The sequence below is a fragment of the Narcine bancroftii genome, chromosome 9 (assembly GCF_036971445.1).
Source record: "Narcine bancroftii isolate sNarBan1 chromosome 9, sNarBan1.hap1, whole genome shotgun sequence".
NCBI classification, from domain to species: domain Eukaryota; kingdom Metazoa; phylum Chordata; class Chondrichthyes; order Torpediniformes; family Narcinidae; genus Narcine; species Narcine bancroftii.
The window spans coordinates 90,255,107-90,269,744 of NC_091477.1; the positions used below are offsets into that span (position 1 = coordinate 90,255,107).

At 38.5% G+C, this 14,638-nt stretch overlaps 1 protein-coding gene across 1 annotated transcript in view; it reads left to right on the forward strand.

The window, feature by feature from the left end:
- nmd3 (NMD3 ribosome export adaptor) overlaps positions 1-13,396 on the forward strand; it is a 48,758-nt gene extending 35,362 nt beyond the window's left edge. The window contains exons 11-15 of the mRNA XM_069896798.1: positions 5,710-5,822; positions 6,520-6,592; positions 7,930-8,039; positions 9,603-9,673; positions 12,536-13,396. Of these exons, the coding sequence (XP_069752899.1) occupies positions 5,710-5,822; positions 6,520-6,592; positions 7,930-8,039; positions 9,603-9,673; positions 12,536-12,666 (498 nt within the window). The 3' untranslated portion in view covers positions 12,667-13,396. The remainder of the gene's footprint in view (positions 1-5,709; positions 5,823-6,519; positions 6,593-7,929; positions 8,040-9,602; positions 9,674-12,535) is intronic.
- Positions 13,397-14,638: the final 1,242 nt, after the last annotated feature.

The following is a 14,638-nucleotide window of genomic DNA, read 5'->3' on the forward strand; positions in this document are numbered from 1 at the left end:
CATAAATACATGGCAAGCAATGTCCATCTTCGTTACCCATAATCCCTCACACAGCTGGAACCGCAGATCAGTACCAGGTGCATGTGGCATTGTGGTTAATGAAGTCGGCCATTGATTATTCTTGGAGACCAGGACTGTGAGAGAAGCGAACTAGCGCACCTTCTCACCGACCCCCCCCCCCCCCCCCCAACCCACACCGACTGCAGAGCTCTCTCTTGGGGGCGGGGTGACGGTGGGGTAGGGAGGGAGGCACCCCCAACAAGATTTAGGTTGGTTGGAGGGAGGAGGGGGGGGGAAGGAAGCAGATTTATCCATGAATGCGTGGGAAGGCCATTTACTGCATCTCCCCTCCTTCCTACCGCACCCAATGTTGCTGATGGGGGTGAAGCAAGTTCATAGTTCAACCACCACCAGCTAGAGAAGGAGATTGGAGTGCCTGCAGTCCTTGGGGATGTGTGCCAGCTCCTCCCTGTGACCAGCACACCCTCTCAGTACCACCTTTCCAGCATGTGAAGCTGACAGGGTGCTTCTCCTCAGGGTACCTTCCATTTCCTCCTCTGATCCTTGACTGCAGAGTTCTCTCTTGGGGTGACTGGTGGGGGAAGGTAGAGAATGGGGGAAGGGGATCGTTGAAGACCAGGACCACAGCATGAAGTCAGCCCAAAACTGGCATCCAGCCATGCATCCCCTAGAGAGGCAAACTCCCCCTTGTGCATGGAATGGGGTGGGTGGAAGAACTATCACAGGAGCAACAACCTCAGGGAAGGCTCATTAGACAAATGTCTGCAGGAATTACCCAGGGTTCTGCCTGACCCGAACTGTTTAGCACAGATAAATGGCTTTGTTATGTTCTGGGTTGCGGGATGATCCCATCGCGAAATCATCAACCCGCCCCTAGCCAGCCACTTGCAGCAGCTATACATTCATGATGCATGACAGAGCGCTCCGCTCCACTCCGCTCCACTGCTGACACTAGGTTGAAGAGGGATTGGAGTTGGTGCCTTGGAGCCGCTCATGGAGCATTTATGATGGTAAGTTCTGCGATGTAAAGGCAGAGTATCTCAGCCATTTAGGTCACATTTTTTCACTCTATAAAAGGGCTTAAAGAGACACATTGCCAGAGGAAAGAGACAGAGGGAAGAAGATGGGGAGGGGGTGGTGTGGGAGGATTAATGGAAACCAGAGAAAAAGTCGATGTTAATGCTATCTGTTTGGAGGGTGCCCAGACGGAAGATTAGGTGTTGTTTTTCCAAATTTGCTGGTTGTCTCAATCTGGTAATGCATGAGATCGTGAACAGACATGTCAGCAAGGAAATTGGGCGGGGAATTGAAATGGGTAACCACTGGAAGATCCACTCTACAAACAAAGCCGAGGTGCTGAATGAAGCAATCTCCCAGTCTCTCTGATGTGGAGGTGATGACAACAGGCGCACCGAATGCAATAGATGACCCCTGCAGATTCGCGTGACGTTTTTCTTTATTTGGAAGGACTGTCCCTGAATAGTGATGAGGGAGAAGGTGTGGGCGAAAGTGGAGCATCTCCTGTGGTCACGGGTAGTGTGTGGGGAGGAAGGAGTGAACGAGGAAGTCATGGAGAGAGTAGTGCCTGTGGAAAGTGGAGAGGGGAATATGTGTTCTCTGGCAGGATCACGTAGTAGGTTGTATAAATTGCAGAGGAAGTGTTGGATGCGGAGGCTGGTGGGATGGTAGGTGAGGACAAGGGGAATCCTGTCCTTGTTGCATGTAGGGGCCAGGGCTGATGTGCGGGTAGTGGAGGATATGCTCATGAGAGCCGAGTTGATTGTGGTAGAGGGGAAGCCATGTTGTTCAAAGAAGAAGGACATCTCTAATGATATGGCATGGAAGACCACTCTTCTCTGCCATCTGCAGGGACTGCTACTTCTGTGACATCCTTGTCCACTCCTCCCTCTCCAGCAATTTTTTTTTCTCACCTCCCCCTCCCCCCGGGCACCTGCACCTGTGACATAGAAAATGCTCCACTTGCACACACACCCCTCCCTCACCACCATTTGGGGACTCAAATTCATTTGTGAATTTGTAGTGGTCATCTTATACGTCCAGTGCTCCCGTTGTAGAAGAATCTGGACGCAGACTGGGACATCACCTTCATTGAGTACCTTGGCTCTGTCCACCACTGTAGTGTGGATCTCCCAGTGGCCGCTCATTACAATTCCTTGCTCCATTCCCTTGCTGATATGTCTGTCCATGGCCTCACGCATTACCAGACTGAGACCACCCACAAATTGGAGGAACAACACTTCATCTTCTGTCGGGGTGCCCTCCAACCGGATGGTATTGACTTTGACTTCTCTTGTTTCCATTGTTTCACCCTCCCATCTTCTTTCCCTGTCTCCTTTTCTTAATATCTCTCTCTCTCTTCCCTTTCCCTCTTTCTTTCACAGAGCCAAACTATTTTCTCACCTTTCCTCTTATCATTATCCAATCAATACCCTTTTGTCTGTTGGTCTGTACTCTTCTCCCTCCTATTCTTCCGCCTTTCTTTCCCTGGCATTTAATTCAGATGCTTGACTTTTTTCACTCACACCTTAAGGATGAAGCGTTGGTAATTGATCTTCACCTTCTGGGGATGCTGTGAAACTGGCTGTGTTCCTTCAGCATTTCTGTGTTTTGATCTTGAGCCAAACGACCTGTTTCTCTGTGCATGGCAAGTCCGGAATGCTTGAGAGTATTTTGTAATGGCATTTTTTTAAAATTGGACAAGAGGTTGCTAACAAAATATCACCAAAAGTGAAGATGGTAGAGACACTGAAGGGGAATAGTAAAATCTGATTGGCAGGATGTCATGGGAAGATCGGCTACACTTAGTGGATATTTTGCCTGTTGTAGATACCTTGAACCGCAAATTGTTAAAGGAATTAGAAATGGAGATGGCAAAAAGTTCTGCCTAAATCTTTTCTCGAAATGAAGTTAGGGATGAGAATGTGGTGTATGTTGATTACATGAATATTAAGGAAGTGTTTGGAAAAGTAGAACATAATAGAGTTGTTAACAAAGTTCTAGCTCATGAAATGTGTAGATCGGTGCTTCTCAATCTTTTTTCTCCACTTATGTACCACCTTAAGTTATCCCTTACTAACCATAGAGCAACTATGGTACAGGATGGAGGGTGGGCCTCAGGGCAATTGGTTTAAAAAAAAATTGACTCAAGAACAGAAACCAGCAAATTGTAATTAATGGTTGTTTGCAAACTGTGAGCATGGAATGATACAGGAGAGGATTGAAGAAGTGTGTTATGATCTGCAATTCACTGGAAGTTGAGATGATCAGAGAATAATGCAAGAAATTGGATTGACCAGATTGCTCTATGATATTGTTACGGACTCATTGGGATCAGTTGTTTCCTCCATGGTATAAAGATTCTGATTTGAAGAAAAGGCCCCTAATCCTTATGAAAACCTTTTCTAATAATTTAAATTTAAACTGAGGATTAATGCTATTAGCATGCATGTAATTAACATCCATTTGCTGAATGTCGCTTTCAAAATTGTGAGAAACTGCTGCCCTCTGTGTTTTCATTTTGATTTTTGTTATGCTTTTACCTAGTCTGGATGTCTAGATATTGTTTCCCATAACTAACTGTCAATGCTGATTCTCTTTAATTGCATCCACGAGGCAAGGAATTCATCCATTTTCTATCCTAGTGACCATTTACTCCCCAATTCCATAACTGTGCTCCCAGTTTTAAAAAAAAATGTTTTGGATTACAATGTTTTTCCCTGGAGGACATCTGTACAAGGTGAGGGGAGAAACATATAGGGGAGACATCGGGCATTTTTTTTTTAAACAAGGTGTGGGTGCCTAGAAAGCATCACAAGGGGTGGTGGTGGAGGCTAGTACATTAGGGACACTGAAAAGACTCTAAGATGCATGGATGTAAGAAAAATAGCAGATTATGGTCGTGAGGTAGGGAAAGATTAGTATGTTGAGTAGGTTTGTATAGGTTGTCAACATCATTGGATAAAGGGCCTGGACTGTGCTGAAATGTTCTATGTTTATATTCTTCTTGAAGAAAATAGAACTTTTGTTTCTTAGATTTGAAACAGAAGAATTATCTGACATTACACATGCATTTTCACATTTTAAACAAATTTTGATAATATGTATATTCTACCTTCTATAAACTTGATCAGTTAAGGTCATTGATTATATAGTTCCTGTCAAATTCTGTTCATCTAGGAGATAAATAAGACATGGCTGAAAATCTAGAATTCCTTCCTCAGCATCTCCATCTCTGCATTTCCATTCACACCTTTCAGGCATTTTTAAAATTTGCTTCTTTGATCATGTATCCAATACACCCTTATATGCCTGTGTCTAATTTGTAAGATTCAGTTTCTGTGATGTGATGTGCCGAGCAACATTTTGCAACTTTTTCAATATTGCTTTTGCTCCATTATACCAAACTGCCAACAGAAAGTTAAAATAAATTAGTTTTTAACTGATTTCATAGAAATTCTTTTCTGTGTAATAGGTTACTTTCTTGATGTTATAATCCCAAACTTAAAACAGTTTAGTGTTTTGGTCTGTTAGTTTTGCTATTTTGTTTGCTGTCAACCACTTTTTGATATACTTCTAAATTTGTACATTTAAAGGTCAGTAGAATTTTTAGGGTCCCTTTCTTGATATTGTAGGAATCATAAGTGTTGGAAGATTGCATAGCGACAGTAAAATTACAGTCATGCATTGCTTAACATCCATGATGCATTCTGTGAAATAGGACATTATTTAATGCAATTGGACATGATGCGAACACCATATTATAGCTATATGGGATACCGTCGTGTGCCTGTATTGACTAAATAGCCAAGATACTGTGCACATACAATACTGTATTTCAGCTAATTATCTGGCAAGGTAATATATGGGTTAAGGTTAATACTGTACAATACTGTATACATAATATACAGTAGAACTCTGATTATCCAAAATTGGATTATCTCAAAATCCTCATTTAGCTGAAAATTTAAACATTTTTTGGCTAAATGAGGATATCTGAAACAAATCAGAAATCCTCATTTAATCCAAAAAATTTTTGGAGCCAGACTGACCGGGGATGTCAGGCTGCAGGTGGCAGAGTGGACCTTGGTGGGGAGGTGTTGGTGATCAGCAGTGGCCAGCATTTTTTGCTGAGATTTAAACATTATTTTAATGCTTAAAGCCTTCCCTTGTTGTTTGTTGTATTTTAAACACTGTTACAAATGATTTGCTCTTGCTACTGCACTTTTTTTTTAAAAAAAAAGAGCAGTTTTCCGAGGGGGGAAAAAAAAGTTTATCCAACATAGGCCCAGTCCCAACCATTTGGATAATCGGAGTTGTACTGTAATATACACTACTGTATATAGAGGCTAATATGTAATCTGTACTTACCACAGCTGGAGCTTGCAACACTAACATAGTGTTGGGTAAGTCTGGAGGCTGCTTCTGGTACAGTTCAGCAAGATCTGGCTACATCCGATTCTCCAATAGGGATTTCTGAACTCTTATAATCTATAGGATCATGGATGTATATGCAGTTGGACGTTGCCCGAATGGATATTATGTGACGCATGATTGTAATTGTAACCTTCATTTGTTTTTGTATGGCTAAAGTAAACTGCAAAAATGATTTTTCAGGTTGCAAAGTTGTAATTTTTTATTTCTAAAAGTTCTTCATATTTTTTATTCTAGCATAGATTGGCTGAGGTTTGGGTACAAAAGACATCTGAAATGAACACCAATCAACAGTATTATTGTCGAACTCATTTAGGTCATTTGCTTAATCATGGTGATCTGGTATTGGGGTGAGTAATTTCATTTGTAAGAATGGTTAACTAAAAACATTATAGCTTAAGATGTGAAGTAATTTCTTGGTGGTAGAGTTTGAATTACATTTTATGTGGATATACTAATACTGTTGAATTTTGTTTTTTCATAATTACTAATTCTGAAAAAGAGTTAAAAATGTATAGGACGATCCAAAACAAAATTTTCACCTTAAAATCAGGGTCATCCTATAGAAAGAGTCTAAAATTCTTACCTTGACAATGAAGCCGCAACACCTCTGTCATTTTCCTGCCAGCTCTGATGCAATCTTGCGCATGCCCTGTTAGTTACTTGCAATTTCTCACCGTTACTCCGCAGGGTCCATCCACCTGGTCCGACTGCTGTTGGCTCTGTGCAGGTTTTAAAGTCTGTTACAGGAGCCGACAGTGGATTATTTTAAAATATGCAAATGAAATATAAACTTAAATGATAATTTGTTATTTAAAATATTGTGATTTGCTTTAACAGCATTCACTGGTCAGTGGTAAGAGCTGATTTTTTTGGGAGCAGGGTCATCTTATTTAAAGGGTATCACTCAAAGCCAACATTTTAGGTGGAAGTTCCAGGGTCCTATACAATGGTATATACAGTAGTATAATTTCTGTAATAATAAATGACTTATTTGTGCATGTGAAAAATCAATTTCAATTAAAAAAACTTTGCTTTTAATTTTAGGTTTGATTTGGTTAATTCAAATCTCAATGATGATTATGTGAATAAAATGAATCCGCAACGAATTCCTGATGTGGTAAGAAACATTCTTGAAAAATAATGATCGAAATATTTTTGTTATTAACTGATAGTATGGATTTAATGTTATGACATTGAACTTGCACACCATTTTATAATAGTTGATAATTTCAAAGAAAATAACAATGTTCTGTTCAAAAATAAAGAGATTGGGGAGCATACTTGTAAATTCCTCAATTAATAACAGATTAATCTAAAAGGATTTGCTTAATTCATTAATTTTTTTGTGTACACTTTTTATAATTTGATGTTTGTGTGTGGGAGACATGAGTATGTTTATATTTCATAGCCCATTTCCAAATTGCGAGGTTTTCTTTTACTTCAATCCTTGTGCTGAAATCTTATTGGTATCAGATAATTTGCTGGGCTTTGAAGAAATGACTTGGATCTTGATGGTGCAGGCCTTAGAATGGAATTGGTGCTCCCATAATAATGCTTTATACCTCTTATAGATTGTAGATATTGCTGCTTTTTAAATTTTTTTATTTGTACAGCTAACACTGAAGCTCTTTAATGTAATTGTATGCATATGAAAAAACAATCAGTACATTTATTTTAGCTACACTCTAGCTGCAGAAAAAATTCTGTTTATGTTGCTCAGCCTTGAGTTTTATACGTTTCACCTATTTCATGCTCATTTTCCAAAAGTACTGTATATGCCATTGTATAGGATGATCCTGAAAATTAAAATTGATGATCTGTCAATATTTGAACAAATACATGCTAAACTGTAATTAATGTTTGAGAATTTATTGTCATGAACAAGTCACAAAATTCAGTGTTTTACGGTAGTATCATAGTTCAAACATTCAGACTTTTACAAAGATAAATTTTTAAAAATAGTGCATGAAAAGTAAAGCAGTGTCTTTGGTTCATTGATTATTTAGGAATCTGATGGCAGCAGGGAAGTAGCTGTCCTTGTGTCGCTGAGTGCTCGTCTTTAGGCTCCTGTACCTTTTTCTCTGGTAGCAGAGGAAAGAGGGCATGGTCTGGCTGGTGCGGGTCTTTGAGGATAGAGGCTTCTTTGTTAAGACACTGCCTCTTGTAGATGTCCTTCATGGAGTGAATCTTTTCAACAAGCTCTTTAAAATTGGCTTTAAACATTATTCCCGACTTCTTCATCCTTTACAACCACAGTCTTATGAAACATTTCAAGCTGATTTTGCTTGTGGATGGGCTAACCAAAATAACAATAGTTGTTAAAATGTATGGAATTTGAACTTTGTTAACAAATTTGAGCAAATTGGAAAGTATTGAACTTTAGAATTATCTTGGATGGACTAATTTTAGTTAAACTATTGACATTTACTGACAAATAAGTTTTTTTTTCTTTAGGTGTTAATTAAAAAAAGCTATGATCGAGTTAGACGGCAGCATCGCAGGAACTGGAAGCTTAAAGAACTTGAAAAAGACCAGGAGGACAACCTGGCAACAGATGATGAAAAGTATAGTCCCAGTTTACGATTTCCCATCCTCCAGTATCTCATGTTAAATAGATATTTGGAACTGTATCAACAATCAAGAAGTTCTAAAGATTAAAAATATCTGAAAATATCAGCAGCCATAAGAATACAAGGAGCCTGCTCTGCCATTCAATAAGGTCATGTGTGTCCTGGCCATGATCTTAGCTTCACTTAGCCGATTTTCACAAGATATAGGGGCAGAAGTAGGCCAGTCAACCCATCGAATCTGCACCAGGTTTCTATCATGAACTGATCTATGCTCCAACTCCCTGGCCTACTCCCCATACCCCTTGATTCCCTGATTTACTATCATTCTCTGCATCAAATACACCCAACAGCCTTGCTTCCGCATTCTCCATAACTCTTAATTCCCCTACTATGAAAACATCTATCTGTCTTAAATATCTTTAATGCTGCAACGCTACTCCTTTCATAGGTAGATAATTCCACAGATGCACTACTCTGGAAGAAGCAGGGCCTCCTCATTTCAATCTTAAATCAGAATTGAATTATAAGGATTTAAGTGCTTGAGTTTGTTGGTTGGGTTTAGCAAATAAAATGGAGATTATCAGGAGGGTCAAGTTGGAAGTTACAGAAGCACTGATAGAGATCTCAATGAGGAAGCAATGATGAAAATAGGTAACATTAAGGAAATCAGTCCTGATGATGAACAGGATGCAACTTTTGAAACTGGGTCAGACAGCATTATATATCAGAGACAAATGACTAGGAAACATAAAATTAGTAGCAAGGGATGAGAATGTTTTTAATAAAATTTCAAGGAAGTGTATTTGGTCTTCATGATCAATTTTATTTTTTTAAAAAGGAATTACTGGAAATTATCTGAGTTCTGAAATTGTCATTAGGTTGAACTAATAATGCTAAAATTAATAGTTGATTACATGCTGGTAGATGACAAGGTACAATCTACTTATCTTTTCTTGCTCTGAAAGCAACCAGTGCTGTTAAACTTTCATTATTGCCCTAATATGACTATTTTTGAATTATACTTGCAGAGATGATATATTTATGTGATGAGACAGAGGGTTGTAGAAACCTCACTACACAAACATAGAAGTAAATGATAGACAGACCACATGTTTCTCCGTCATAAATTAACTTGGTAAAATGTAAAGGAAGACTGAAGGAATTTAAACCCTTTGATTTATTGAATTTGTGTATGCACCTGTTTTCATGTTGAAAGAAAATTACAACTGTACAAGGAACCTAAAAATATATAAAAGGAGAAACTGAGTAGCTATCCTGTTTAATGTTAAAGTGGTAATAATTTAAAATGGTATATTGTCCCATTTTAAATATTATTACCACTTTAACATTAAATTGATAATAATATGGACCACTGTAATGTTAAAGCAGCATCAGTGGGAGAAAGAGTGGCCGACATTTTGGGTTGGAAATCTTCCATCAAAACAGCAGATTGTTTATGCTCTAGATACCAGCATCTGTAACTGAGGAGGATCAAATATGTGGTCGAATGATATAATGCAGTGAATATGAACTAACAAAAATTTCTGTATATTCTAGACAATATTTAGAATTCCTTGAAGACCTTGAAGATGATGATATCATCAGAAAAAACATCAATATTTATCAGGGTAAGTTTCATATTGAGGTTTGCTGCATAAAATGGCGTGGAAGAAATTAGCACTGATGTCAATGTAGGCGAAGAAGATTATTTTCAATAGAAATTTTTTCTCTCTCCCACCAGCTGCACCCCCCACCCCACCCTCCATCCATCCCTGGGTAATTTAACAGAAATATGTTACAATGGATTCCTTAGCTTTGTTGCAAAGTTTAAAAAAAAAAAAAAAAAATTCTGACTGAATTCCATCCAAATATTTGTACATTTTGGAGAAGCATTGTGTGAACGTTCAAGATTGTCCTTGGACTATGTCATACACCTGCTTGGCATGAGTTGGAGAAATGAGAGTTGTCCCTCAACAGACCACTGGCATTTGTTTTCATTCCTGTTACATATTCAGAGTTGTTTAGTTTAAAACCAAAGTAGTAAACAAGAATGCATGCAGCAGTGGTTTTTTTTTAAACATTATTGGAGTGTGTCCAGTGCCTGATTTTATTATTGGATGTGAGAATGGTAATATCACTCTTTGTATTGCAAATGTGCAGTTCATGGAGAAAGGTGCTTGATTTGATCATTTGAAGGACTTGTGCAATTCTTGTGGAAGCTCTCTTGTTAGCTGTGTCTAGTTCTAAATCTTGTACTATAACCAAAACTTCTGAGTTACAGCCCTTCAGGTGGACTTGCCCATGCTGACTGATGCAAATTCTATTCCTTTCTCATCCATATATCTGTCAAAATGTTTTTTAAAAACTGATTGTACCTGCCTCTACCACCTGTTATTGTAACTTGTTCCATATTCTTTCCAACCTCTGGGTGGGAGGTGTTGAGGGGAACTTGGCCCTCAGATCACCTTTTAAATAATTCCCCTCTCAGCTAAACCTGTCCTCTTGATTTAGATTCTTATGTCTTTGGAAAAAGACTAACTATCCTATCTATACCCCTCATAATTTTGTACTCCTCTATAAAATTAACCCACTGCCTTCTCAGCCCTCCATTGCAGGTAACATCTCGATGTATCTCTTCTGCAGTCTTTCCAATGTGGCCACATTCTCTTTATGGTCCAGTGACAAGAATCAGAACTTTACTGTGATGAAATTTGTTGTTTTGCAGTAGCATTATGGGGGCAAAATCGCTATTAATCACATCTTAAATAAGTAATTAAAATTGTGTGAAAGAAGTGAGGTAATGTCTGGTTCATTGTCCATTTAGAAATCTGATGGCGGAGGGGGAATAAGCTGCTTTTGTATATTGGGTGTTCATCTTCCGGCTCCTGTTTCTCCTTCCCTATGGCAGCAGTGTGAAGAGGGCACAGCCTGGGTGGTGAGAGTTCTTGATGATAGGCTGCTTTCTTGAGAAACCGCCTCTTGTAGATGCCCTTAATGGAGTGAAGACTAATGCCCATGATGGCACAGGCTGAGTTCACAACTCTCTGTAGCCTTTTCCTTTCCTTTGCATTGGACCTCCATATCAGACAGTGACATAACCCAGTTGGAATGATCTCAGCATTACACCTGTAGAAATTTTCAAGAGTGTTTGGTGACATACAAAATCTCCACAAACTCCTCTTGAAAAGCTGCACATTCCAAGTGTGGCAGCACCAATATATTTAACATCTGCCCTAGCTGTTTTACTGGATACTTCACCTATATCTCACCACTTTCAGAAACCTATGTAACCAAGATCCCCTTTTACAGTTCCTACTGTTGGCTGTATATGTCCATCCAGTATTAGATGATCCTTAATGTGTTATCTCACACATCTGGATTCTATTCCATCAGAAAACAGAAAAAATAGACCAAAGGTATTCTCATCTGTCATTTTTAAAACATGTGTGTCTGATCCCAGCACTGATCTCTGTAGTAGCTCATCAGTTCCAGGCTGCTAGTCATAAAAACAATCCTCCAGCATTACTTTCTGTCTCCTATACCAAGCCAATGTTGGATCCAGTTTGCTAAAATATCTTGGACCCCATGTGCATTAACTTTGTGAACCATCATATGTGCAACCTCATCACAAGCATTTCTAATGTCCACATATACCACATCCACTGCCTCGGCTTCATCAATTTTCATGTTAACTTCCTCAAGAGACTATTGTATTCCTGAATCAGAATTTCCCATGCATATTAGCAAGCTGATTCTCCCTCGTCGGCCTTTCTTTCCATGTCATCAAATCTTATCTCTAAGAATTTTTTTTCCCCCAATTGTTTCTCTAGTACTGATGTAGGATACAAGTTTCCTGGCTTATACCTACCACTCCTCAATATGCAAACAACTTTATCATATAGTTTTCCAGTACCACACTCATGGCTAAAAATTGTACAAAAATCTCAGTCATAGCCCTAGCAATCTGTGCGCTTGCTTCCCATAATGCCCTCTGGAATAGAGTTCATCAGGTCCTGGGGATTTGTTCACCTTGATGCGTATCAATATTTTTCTCTTTCCTGATGCATACATGTTCCAGATTGTGTACGCTTCCCTTAATTAAGATGGATTGTTGCCATCCATCTTCGTGAATTCTGATGTAAGGTATTCATTCTAATATTCCTTGGCAATACACAAAGATTTCCCTTTTTGTCTCTGAGGGAACATAGTCTTTCCCTAGCTACCGTCTTGTGCTTAATATATTTATAAGGTTTTGGAATTCAAGTTGAGACTTTGCATATTCGGTCCACTATCTTGTTGATACTTGTAAATTATTTGACATCTCATGTATCGAGTTTTCAGACTGTTCCTTTTATACTAAATTTAAATTAGTAATAATAATTAAAATAGTATTAAACAGTTCCATTTGAAACTGTTACAATGAATTTCAATTAATAAAAATTGCAGTACTGTATTTGATTAAGGTAAACGCAACTAACTTTTATTCACAGATTCCTCAGAAGTTCTGGTTGAAAGTGACACTGATGATGGTGCACCCCAGATAAGTCTATCAGAAATGTTGGAGGACCTTCACATTTCTGTTGATGCTACGGGTGGTGAGGGTGCAGAAATGATTGACTAAAAAAAAATCTTCTTTAAATTAATATGATGGTGTCCTGAACAATTATCTAATCTTGTGTAATGATTTTGCTTTTACATTAGTTGAGCTAACACAGAAGATACCCGTTTTCAAATTAAAATGTCTTGAATTTGTAGCATTTGAGAAAAGTAGTCAATTTCTAAAATTAGAAATAATTTTAAAATTTAAATTGAGGAGCATGATGACTGATGTGAGGAATAAAGTTTTTCCTGTGTGCCTCTGGAGCTCTATTTCTGGTGATCTGAAACTTCTAAAATTGTGAAAAACTTTCTAAAGTTTAGTACCAGTGTAACCTTCATTTCCTTGCAAATATTTTCGATCGAATTTAAGATACTGGGATGGGATATAGCTGAAAAATATAACTCATTGATATCTATATGATATTGTTCAAAGTAATACAGAGATTAACTATATCTAATCCATAATTATATTAAAACATCAATATTTTTAAGGAATGGCATTTGCTTATTTTCTCTGACTGTCTTCTGAAGCTATTTGCATAGTGGCTTCTGAAATCTGATGACATTGCAAACAAATTTGATTTAGTTGGATGAAGTAGGGTCCCTGTATTGCAATAAAGCTAAAAGCCAATATTTGCTCAAAAATGTAAATAGACTGAGGCAGACTGTTTCTTTGCTTGTGATTTTTGTTGGAAAAAAATACATGTTGACCATTACTTTAATGATAATAAATGTTGGACTCCCTTGCACAACTTGTACTGTCATGGAATTTAATTTAAAAATACAGCAGCATGGTATCAAGCCCTTCTGGCCCATGAGACTATGCCATCTAAACACACCCACATCTACTAACCCCTTATATCTGGAACGTAGGAGGAAACCGGAGTATCTGGCAGAAACCCGTGCAGACACTGGGAGAACATACAATGTCCTTACAGATATCAGCAGATTTGAACCCAGCTCATTGATGCTGTCAAAGGGGGGTTGTGCTGAGGAAATCAGATTTAAATATTAGAATTGATGAACAAAACTGATCTTTGTAAAGATAGTATGATCAATGTAAGGCACAGGTTGGTTCAATACAATTTTTTTTTACATCATTTGTATCTCAAGCTGCAGAAATTAAATGGTTGAAGTCAGATTTATCAGATAAATGTTTTCGATGTGGTGAAAAGGTAGGTACTTTTTTTTTTACATTTGACTTGGTCATGTCCCAAGATAAGACCTTTTTGGACAGATTTAGGAATTTTTTAAGAACCTATTACAGGAATTAAATTTCCACAAAATCCAGAATTATTTTTATTGGGGAATTATTGTAGGGACGAAATCAAAATTGAAATGATCTAAACACCAAGTAGAATTTGTCAAACTAGCATTAGCAGTGGCAAGAAAATGTATAGTAGTTACTTGGAAATCTGATTTACATTTAGGTATGGCATGAAGGAATGACAAAATGCATAGTTATGTTCCCCTTGAGAAGATTACCATATATTTCGGTGTATGTTGAGTTGTGAAATTCTAAAAATTTTGTAAAAAAGGGGGGACGACTTGTATGCTGGATATACTTTTGAAACCTTAAATTCACCAAAAAAACCCAGATTGATATCAATTCAGTGTATAAGTCAATGTTGGAAGTACCTCTCTATCACTGGCATTGCCGCTCCCCGATACCTCCCTGCTGCTGGTGGCCGCCATAACTGCTCCTATCTGGGACCCTGAGGTCACCGGTGCCGCTCCTGCCTGGTAGGCCAAGGTTCCTTCTCTCGCCGGAAGCACAATGTCGGCGCTCCAGCTCCATGGGCCGTCGCTGCTGCTGCCTGGTAGGCAAGGGTTTCTGCTTCTGCCTGGAGCACGATGTCACCTCTTCAGCTCTATGGTTGCTGTCTGGTAGGCCGAGGTGTTTTTTTTAAACTTAATTTACAGCTTTGTTACTTGCAATTGGGGTGTTTAAAAAAATTTTTTTGGTTGTTCCTGGGAGGACTGGACAACCCGAA